We start from the raw sequence: 8,884 nt of genomic DNA on the forward strand, positions 1-8,884 counted from the left end.
ATTTTCTGTCTGGTGGATCTATCCTTTGGAGTGAGCGGTGTGTTAAAGTCTCCCAAAATGAATGCAATGCATTCTATTTCCTCCTTTAATTCTGTTAGTATTTGTTTCACATATATTGGTGCTCCTGTATTGGGTGCATATATGTTTTTAATGGTTATGTCCTCTTGTTGGACTGAGCCCTTTATCATTATGTAGTATCCTTCTTTATCTCTTATTACTTTCTTTGTTTTGAAGTCTATTTTGTCTGATACTAGTATTACAACACCTGCTTTTTTCTCTCTGTTGTTTGCATGAAATGTGTTTTTCCATCCCTTGAATTTTAATCTGTGCATGTCTTTGGGTTTGAGGTGAGTCTCTTGTAAGCAGCATATAGATAGGTCTTGCTTTTTTATCCATTTTGTTACTCTGTTCTTTTGATTGGTGCATTCAGTCCATTTACATTTAGGGTGATTATTGAAAGACATGTACTTATTGTCATTGCAGGCTTTAGATTCATGGTTACCAAAGGTTCAAGATTAGCTTCTTTACTACCTTACTGTCTAACTTAACTCGCTTATTGAGCTATTATAAACACAGTCTGATGTTTATTTCTCTCCCTTCTTATTCCTCCTCCTCCATTCTTCATATGTTGAGTGTTTTGTTCTGTGCTCTTTTTAGGAGTGCTCCCATCTAGAGCAGTCCCTCTAAAATACCCTGTAGAGGTGGTTTGTGGGAGGCAAATTCCCTCAACTTTTGCTTGTCTGGGAATTGTTTAATCCCCCCTTCATATTTAAATGATAATCGTGCTGGATATAGTATCCTTGGTTCAAGGCCCTTCTGTTTCATTGCATTGAATATATTACGCCATTCTCTTCTGGCCTGTAAAGTTTCTGTTGAGAAGTCTGATGATAGCCTGATGGGTTTTCCTTTGTAGGTGAGCTTTTTTTTTCTCTCTGGCTGCCTTTAATACTCTGTCCTTGTCCTTGATCTTTGCCATTTTAATTATTATGTGTCTTGGTGTTATCCTCTTTGGGTCTCATCTGTTGGGAGTTCTTTGTGCCTTTGTAGTCTGTGCAACTGTTTCCTCCCCCAGTTTGGGGAAGTTCTCAGCAATTATTTCTTCAAAGACACTTTCTATCCCTTTTTCTCTCTTCTTCTGGTATCCCTATAATGTGGATATTGTTCCTTTTGGATTGGTCACACAGTTCTCTTAATATTATTTCATTCCTGGAGATCCTTTTATCTCTCTCTGCGTCAGCTTCTATGTGTTCCTGTTCTCTGGTTTCTATTCCATCAATGGCCTCTTGCATCTTATCCATTCTGCTTATAAATCCTTCTAGAGATTGTTTCATTTCTGTAATCTCCCTCCAGACTTCATCCCTTAGCTCTTGTATATTTCTCTGCAGCTCCGTCAGCATGTGTATGATTTTTATTTTGAATTCTCTTTCAGGAAGACTGGTTAGGTCTATCTCCTTCTCAGCGGTTGTGATTTTGGTCTGTATCAAATTTTTCTGCCTTTTCATGGCAATAGAGATGGTTTGCGGAGCTGGAACAAGTGACGGCTGGGAGAACGTCCCTTCTTGTTGGTTTGTGGCCCTCCTCTCCTGGGAGAACAGCGACCTCTAGTGGCTTGTGCTGGGCAGCTGCGCGCAGACGGGGCCTCTGATTCTTGCCGGCCGCTATGGAGTTTAGCTCCGCGTTTGCTGTGGGCGTGGCCTGGCTCGGGCAGCTACTCCAATATGGCGGAGCTGCGTTGGAGGTGAAACGGCCGGGAGGCTTTTCATCTCCATGAGGGGCCTCCAAGCTCCCTGCTACCCAGGGGGTTAGAGTGCCCAGAGTTTCCCGGGATTCCCAGCTGCTGGGCTAAGTATCCCAGGGCGTTTCCGTCCAGCTGTGGGGTCCCTGTCCCCTTAAGACTTCCAAAAAGCACTCGCTTTTCTATGTCCCTGGGGCGCTGGCTGCGGGGACCCGCTCACAGGTCTTACTCCCCTGTTTCCCTAGTTTCCAGCACCCCACGTATGCACTGTGTCTGTGCTCTGGTCCGGATGGCGGGGGCTGGGTGTTCGGCAGTCCTGGGCTCCGTCTCCCTCCCGCTCTGACTCCTCTCCTCCCGCCGGGAGCTGTGGGGAGGGGCGCTCGGCTCCCGCGGGGCCGGGGCTTGTATCTTACCCCCTTCGCGAGGCGCTGGGTTCTCTCAGGTGCGGATGTGGTCTGGCTGTTGTCCTGTGTCTTCTAGTCTCTCTTTTAGGAATAGTTGTATTTGTTGTATTTTCAAAAATACATGTGGTTTTGGGAGGAGGTTTCCCCTGCTCTACTCACGCCGCCGTCTTCCCTTCTCTCTTCCTAGATCCAATGACTCTTTTTTTATGTAAAGGAAAACTTCATATTTTTAGTTGGATGTGCTTGCTCTGTTTACATATTTCATAAATAATATGGCACTGAAATTTAAAATGTCCATGCAAGTAGCACATCCTGCCATTTCACACCCCACACGACACTTTGGAAAATAGTGCTGCAGGTGGAAGACAGGGGTGGGAAACAGTCGCTTCGAGAGGACTTGAGCTGCTCGGGCTAAGAGAACTGGAATGTCCTTCCCAGGTGCGGCTTTATGAGTGGACAACAGAAAAGGAACTTCGCACGGAGTGCAATCACTACAACAACATCATGGCGCTCTACCTGAAGACCAAGGGCGACTTCATCCTGGTGGGCGACCTGATGCGCTCGGTCCTGCTGCTCGCCTACAAGCCCATGGAGGGGAACTTCGAAGAGGTAGTTGTGGGGCAGGCGCAGACTTCTCCCTTCAGCTGGCAGGGTGTACATCCTGCATCCACTAAGTATTTTTAGAGAACCCCCCAACTCGGCTACACCGAGTAGCCTCCATTGCTGAGCAATTGCAGCTAAATGGGCTATGTTGGCCAGAGATTGGGGAGGTGGTCTTTCTCGAGTTGCAGTTGTCAAACACAGGGCCAGAACTGGCTTCTGTGCAAACTGCTGACTGTTTTCTTGTGACCCCTGGTCTATTTTAAGATTGCTCGAGACTTTAACCCCAACTGGATGAGTGCTGTGGAAATCTTGGATGATGACAATTTCCTCGGGGCTGAAAATGCCTTTAACTTGTTTGTGTGTCAGAAGGATAGGTGAGTGACCGGCTGTGGGAGTGACAGGGCTGGACCGTGGGTCTGTGGTGGGCGAGGACATTGCATCCTCGCTCAGGTGTAGGCCTCCCCTTCACAGAGCTAGAGCGTTTTCACCTGACAGTCAAGGCCACAAAAACCACTCTTTGCAGACCACCTCCTCCACTGTCGAGTGTGTGGGCTGCTGGGGAAGCTCGCACATGGTGTCCACTGCATGTGGTCTGTGCAGGGCTTCATGGTGGAGCAGGAGGTCTGGGTAGTGAGTTTCTCCCTGCCTTTCAGTGCTGCCACCACTGATGAGGAGCGGCAGCACCTTCAGGAGGTTGGTCTCTTCCATCTGGGCGAGTTTGTCAATGTCTTTTGCCACGGCTCTCTGGTTATGCAGAATCTGGGCGAGACGTCCACGCCCACACAGGGCTCGGTGCTCTTCGGCACAGTCAATGGCATGATCGGTAAGGTGGACCCCTGCCTGGTGCATTCCACACAGACCTCCTTCCCAAGCACACCATGCTGAGGGACAAGAGAGAGCACATGGATGTGACCTGGGAGTTTGGTAGTGGAGGCTGTGGCAAGCTTATCCCTGCCTTCCTGGGCTGCCCTGTGGGCAGTGCTGGCCGTGGGCCCCCAGAGTGCTGCAGCTAACTTGTCCCTTTGCTTCTTCAGGGCTGGTGACCTCACTGTCAGAGACCTGGTACAACCTCCTGTTGGACATGCAGAATCGCCTCAATAAAGTCATCAAAAGTGTGGGCAAGATTGAGCACTCCTTATATCCTTCCCAAAGGTGTCCCATAACAGGGAAGCGTGTCCTGGCACAGGCAGAGAGCTGCGTCATCCTAAGCTGTTTCTGGAAATTGCTCTCCATTTAGGAATTATCTTGACTTAGTTTATCTTGACTTAGTTTCCTGTTGGGGAAGTGGCTTTCTTTTCATACAGAAAAATTTCAAACACAATAGTAGAATAGTGTAATGAATCCCCATGTACTTATCACCCAGCTTCAACTGATTGATCTTGGGAACATAACTTTTATATTCCTGAAATATGTCTGCCTCTGGCCTTCCTGGCATGGCATGTCAAACAAAGAGTTTAGATGACAACATAGGGACATCCTTTCAGAGATGTTGGGGGCACCAGTGTCTGAGGGCCCTTGCTAGACAGGCTAGCAGAAAAAGAGTGGAAAAGAGAGGAAGCTGAAAATTCCAGAAGCCTGAGGATCAGTCCCTAGACCCCCAGGATTCAAGTACTGCTTGAAGTTTGTTTCTTACAGGAGACAGGAAGGGCTCTCCCCAGGCAGAGGTTGGTCGTGCTGTTACTAGGCAGCATGGCCCAGCTCTAGCCAGGAGGGAGTGGGCTGATGTGTTGGCTCTGGCTAACCGGCAGGACTTTGGGTACACCTCCTGTCTCACTGAGCCTCACTTTGTTCAGCTGTGAAGATCAAGGCTAGACTTAGGAGAGTAGTTCTTTCCAGGCATGCATAATCCGATTCACTGGGAGCGTGTGAAAAATGTCAGGCTCTATGGTCCAGGCTCTGCTGAGTCCTACTTATGTTTTTAAAAACATTATATTGAAGATGACTCCAGTTGAGAACCATTAGATTAGGTAATAATTTTACATGTCTTTCAATTCCAAAACTGTCTAAAAGCAATGTGTGTTAAGTTGAAACTGTCATTCCCTATTCTCGTCCTGATGGTAGTGTTAGAGTGTGGTCTTGCACCCAGGTGGGGATGATGGCGAGTAAGAGGTTTCCAAATAATTGCATGTTCCTTAACATACTCGTCCACCTGGAGATCCTTTCATACCGAGCGAAAAACAGAACCGGCCACAGGCTTCATTGATGGAGACTTGATTGAGAGTTTCCTGGATATCAGCCGGCCCAAGATGCAGGAGGTTGTGGCAAACCTACAGGTGAGCTGTGTGGTGTTCAGCCCTGGGCGGACCACACAGTCCGTTGCAGGCCCAGGCATGCCAGGAGACCCACAGAACTCCAGGTGCCTTCCCCCTCAATTTCCCAGATGGCTGTGGCCCTTTTAAAATACTCTGCCCGCCTGGGAAGGTGGAGTCTGAGGCAAGGAGATGTAGCTGAGGCCTGTAGCACTGTACTAGCAACCTTACCCACGTGACCCCTGTACTTTAGCAGTGAGGGCATGTCTGGGATCTCTGGTAGGCCCACAGTGAGGATCCTGCAGGGAAGACAAATTTCCATAATATTGGAGTTTAGAGTACTGCTCACTGGAGATGGTGCCTCTGGAGAACATCCTGGAAGAGGGAGAAATGCACACCAAGTGGCTTTGCCATCCACAGACCTTGCTGGCCTGTACCCCCAGGAGAGCTGTGGGCTTCTGATGAGACCTTCATCAGGCGCCCTCCTAGCCCTCAGCCCTGCCTTTCCTTGTTGCAGTATGATGATGGCAGCGGAATGAAGCGGGAGGCCACTGCAGATGATCTGATCAAGGTTGTGGAGGAGCTGACACGGATCCATTAGCCAAGGGCAGGGATCACCTCTCCCAGACCCTCCTCGAAGGCTTTGCTCTCCTGCCCTCCTCTTTCCCTACCATTGTCTTGTTGGCCTGGGGGAACCCTTCCCTAAGCCAGCTGCCCCAAAAGCCACATTCCACCTGTGTGGAAATGGGGATTTCTTAGAACTAAAACCAACTCACTGGAGAACCTGGGAATGGGCTGAAGGTGAAATATTTTCTCCCTGGATTTTTACTGGTCTCACGTGATTCCAGCATCACCTTGGACTACCAAGCCTTGATCGGTGTTGCCACTTGTCCTCCTTCCAGGGAGGGATTTTGCAGCCTTTGGGCTGGAAAGGAAGCTCCGTGTGTCTGCGTGTGCGTGTGTGTGTGTGTGTGTGTGTGTGTGTGTGTGTGTGTGCGCGTGCGTGTGTGTGTGTTTCACACGTGCGTTGTCTTCTGCTATCTTTTTATTTAGGTTGGGGGTATGGGGAGGTTGGGGGTAGGGGGAAGTGGGGTGGGAGGGTTTCATTGTCTTTGAGGTGAGAGCTTTGTTTGCTTTCTTCCCTTGCCTCTGAGAGCTTTGGGTCTGGAGGCCTAACTACCAGGCCATGGGCTGTGTGAACATAAAACCTGGAGATGGATGACCCCCAAGCCACAGCTTTTTTGTCTCTGGGGAACTTCCTTCTTCAGAGGGAAGGAGGTGGGGGTTGGGGGATGTGAATTGGTTGTTAATTTCTGAGTTTTACCAAATAAAGTAGACTCTAAGAAGAAAGATCCTGTGTCCCTGTTTTCTTCCTGCTGCCGACTCTCCAGCATCCCTAGTTTAGTTTACTGGGGTACACCTCGTTTCCCTCCATTGTGGCATCTGCTGCAGTCATTTGTCTTTGCTGCTGGAACGACGACTCTCAATAGTGAAGTGATGTCTCTGTCCTCTGCCATGTGATTTTGGGTTGTGATTGCAAGGATGGTGGGTGTCAGAAAATTCAGTTGACTTAGGTTGCCCTTGACTCTAGACATTTTGATCCCCAGTTGCCTTGTGAGTAACCTGCTGGGCCTGGGGTTGCTTGGCTGCCTTTCCTGATGTCATTTCACAGCCAGATGTGTATGCAACATACAGTCAACCAGCCACCAGGCGCCACTGCTTGGCCTGGGCAAGTAGCTTTTCTCCCACCTCCCAGCTTCCAGTGGCCATATGCCCTTTGGGTTCTGATTTTATTTCCTTTGGTTTAATCAAGTAAACCATTGGTGCCTTTGATTTGAAAACACAGGAGCAAGGCACATTTGGGGTTCACCCTCTGTCCAGCAAACAGAGCCAGTCTTCTTTCAGCTCAGTGGCCCATGTTTCCACCAGTGATCCAGTGGGGATAAAGGCCGCTCTGTCCCCACAGTGGAGCAGGGTTAATCTTAGGCACACTGGCTGGCTCCTTTAAGACCAGCCTTTGATACAGCGTCAGGAAAATTGTGGTTTCAAGTTCAAACTGTGGTTTCGAGAGATTCTAGCTTAAAAGGAAAAGGGCAAGGAAGTGTCTGCGTTGGGGGTCTTCTGGAGTAAGTTTCCGTCCTTAAGGCCTGCCTTGGGTTTCATTACCATGCTTTTCCCCTTCCTCTCCTGGGATTTCTGAGGGTGGGGGATGAGGGTCTTCAGAGAAAAAATAATCAGCATCTCAAAAACCACAGTTGGAACTGGAAACTTGACACTGTGATTTGAATTCTTAGAGTCATGGTTTGAATTGAAAAGACCTGCCGCCCATGCCGGAGACCAGCTTAATGAGATGGGCTAGCAACAATCTCCAGACTGTGATTATTTAAAACATTTAATCCTAAATGGGAGGATTGACTATGAAGTGCCATGGTCAGGAAGAACGTGGTGGAATTATTCTGGTGGTGCTTTGTGGTCTGACGTGCCGTCAGGGAGACCTACGTTGACTAGAAGGTTATTACCAGTGGCTTCAGTCTTTTCCTTTGAAAGCTGTGGAGTCCTTGCAGTTTTTCTATTTTCCTACAATTTTTGGTGTATTTACTCAGGATTGAATTCTAGCAACCCTCTGGAAACTGACGCTCTGCTGTCACACTCCCACATCCCCTCTTAAAAGCCATTAATCACTTCTCCAAGGGTGAAGGGTTGCCTTTGGAGCTTTGCTACAGCCAGCTGGAATGGCTCCTGTCCATGCAGCGCTGATGAGCTAGCCTCACTCCAGGCCTCTGCACGAACGGACCTTTGGGAGAATAATAGAAACACTGACTCATCCCCTGACCGTTGGAAGGGTCACAAGCCAGAGGCCGCCTTTCTGCAGCCAACAACAGCTTGGATCCTCCGCCCTCCGTGGAGGGTCCCTTTTGTTACTGAGAAGCCACAAGCCACAGAAGTGGGGAGGAAACAATGAGGAACTGTAGGGATCTGCCCAAACTAGTCCTTGAAGATGAATGTTAAGAGGACTCACGGGGTCCAGACTTGGAGGAGGCTTTGTGTCAAATAGACCAAAAGAGAAGAAAAATAGCGAAAACCCAACTAAAGAAGGAAACTTGATAAGAGGAGCAAGGTGGTACCATAAGGTCAAAGCAATTGGGGAAATGAAAGAAATGCCAGGGGCTGTTGAGAAAGTTTTTGAAATTCACTGGGAGGAATTTACCAAGTCTTAAATATCCTCAGCTCCTCCTGAGGGGAGATGAAGATTCTCCTTAAGCACAAATCTGTCTTTCAGCTAGTCCAGCTGCTCATTGATGACCAATATGGAGCAAACCGTGCCAGAGGTCCAGGGATGGGACAGGACAGGTGGGGCCACATGGATTGGCCACAGTTCAGAATGGAGGTGATGGAGCTGTGCTGGAGTCGGGGAGAAGATGGCACATGGTGTGACAGTTGTGTGAAAGGAAACTTGCCCTGTGTTCGTGTTGGGAATTTGTGGATAGCTTCAGGGCCAGGAAGGAGCACCTATTTGACACTGAGTGGTGGTCCACGTAGAAATGATCAGGGCAATGGTGTGATAGATCATGCGGGTTCAAGGGAAGGAAAGGCTTTCTACTTGCTCTTGAAAAATTCGGGCTACATCAACTATGTGGAAATTGAAGGTGGACACTAAAGCACTTTGTCAGTAATGAGCAATGCACTGTGAGCAGTGGAGGGAGAAAGGCAGAAAGGGAAGATGATGCTCTAGGATTCTGAGGGTCCTTAGGACTCAGAGTGGACAGAAATATGAAAGTTGCATTCATCTTATGATACAGTATATTTTGGCAACCTACTTGTTGAGAATTTGCTGCTTAGATATGATGGGTCAAAACTAACAAGATGACATAACCTACATTTTAGCGTCTTCA

At 48.5% G+C, this 8,884-nt stretch overlaps 1 protein-coding gene across 1 annotated transcript in view; it reads left to right on the plus strand.

The window, feature by feature from the left end:
* DDB1 (damage specific DNA binding protein 1) overlaps positions 1 to 6,341 on the plus strand; it is a 33,465-nt gene extending 27,124 nt beyond the window's left edge. The window contains exons 22-27 of the mRNA XM_036924952.2: positions 2,578 to 2,748; positions 3,007 to 3,116; positions 3,396 to 3,565; positions 3,777 to 3,879; positions 4,892 to 5,015; positions 5,509 to 6,341. Coding sequence (XP_036780847.1) covers positions 2,578 to 2,748; positions 3,007 to 3,116; positions 3,396 to 3,565; positions 3,777 to 3,879; positions 4,892 to 5,015; positions 5,509 to 5,592 — 762 coding nt within the window. The 3' untranslated portion in view covers positions 5,593 to 6,341. The remainder of the gene's footprint in view (positions 1 to 2,577; positions 2,749 to 3,006; positions 3,117 to 3,395; positions 3,566 to 3,776; positions 3,880 to 4,891; positions 5,016 to 5,508) is intronic.
* Positions 6,342 to 8,884: the final 2,543 nt, after the last annotated feature.

Source organism: Manis pentadactyla, chromosome 9 (assembly GCF_030020395.1).
Source record: "Manis pentadactyla isolate mManPen7 chromosome 9, mManPen7.hap1, whole genome shotgun sequence".
In the NCBI taxonomy this organism is placed as follows: domain Eukaryota; kingdom Metazoa; phylum Chordata; class Mammalia; order Pholidota; family Manidae; genus Manis; species Manis pentadactyla.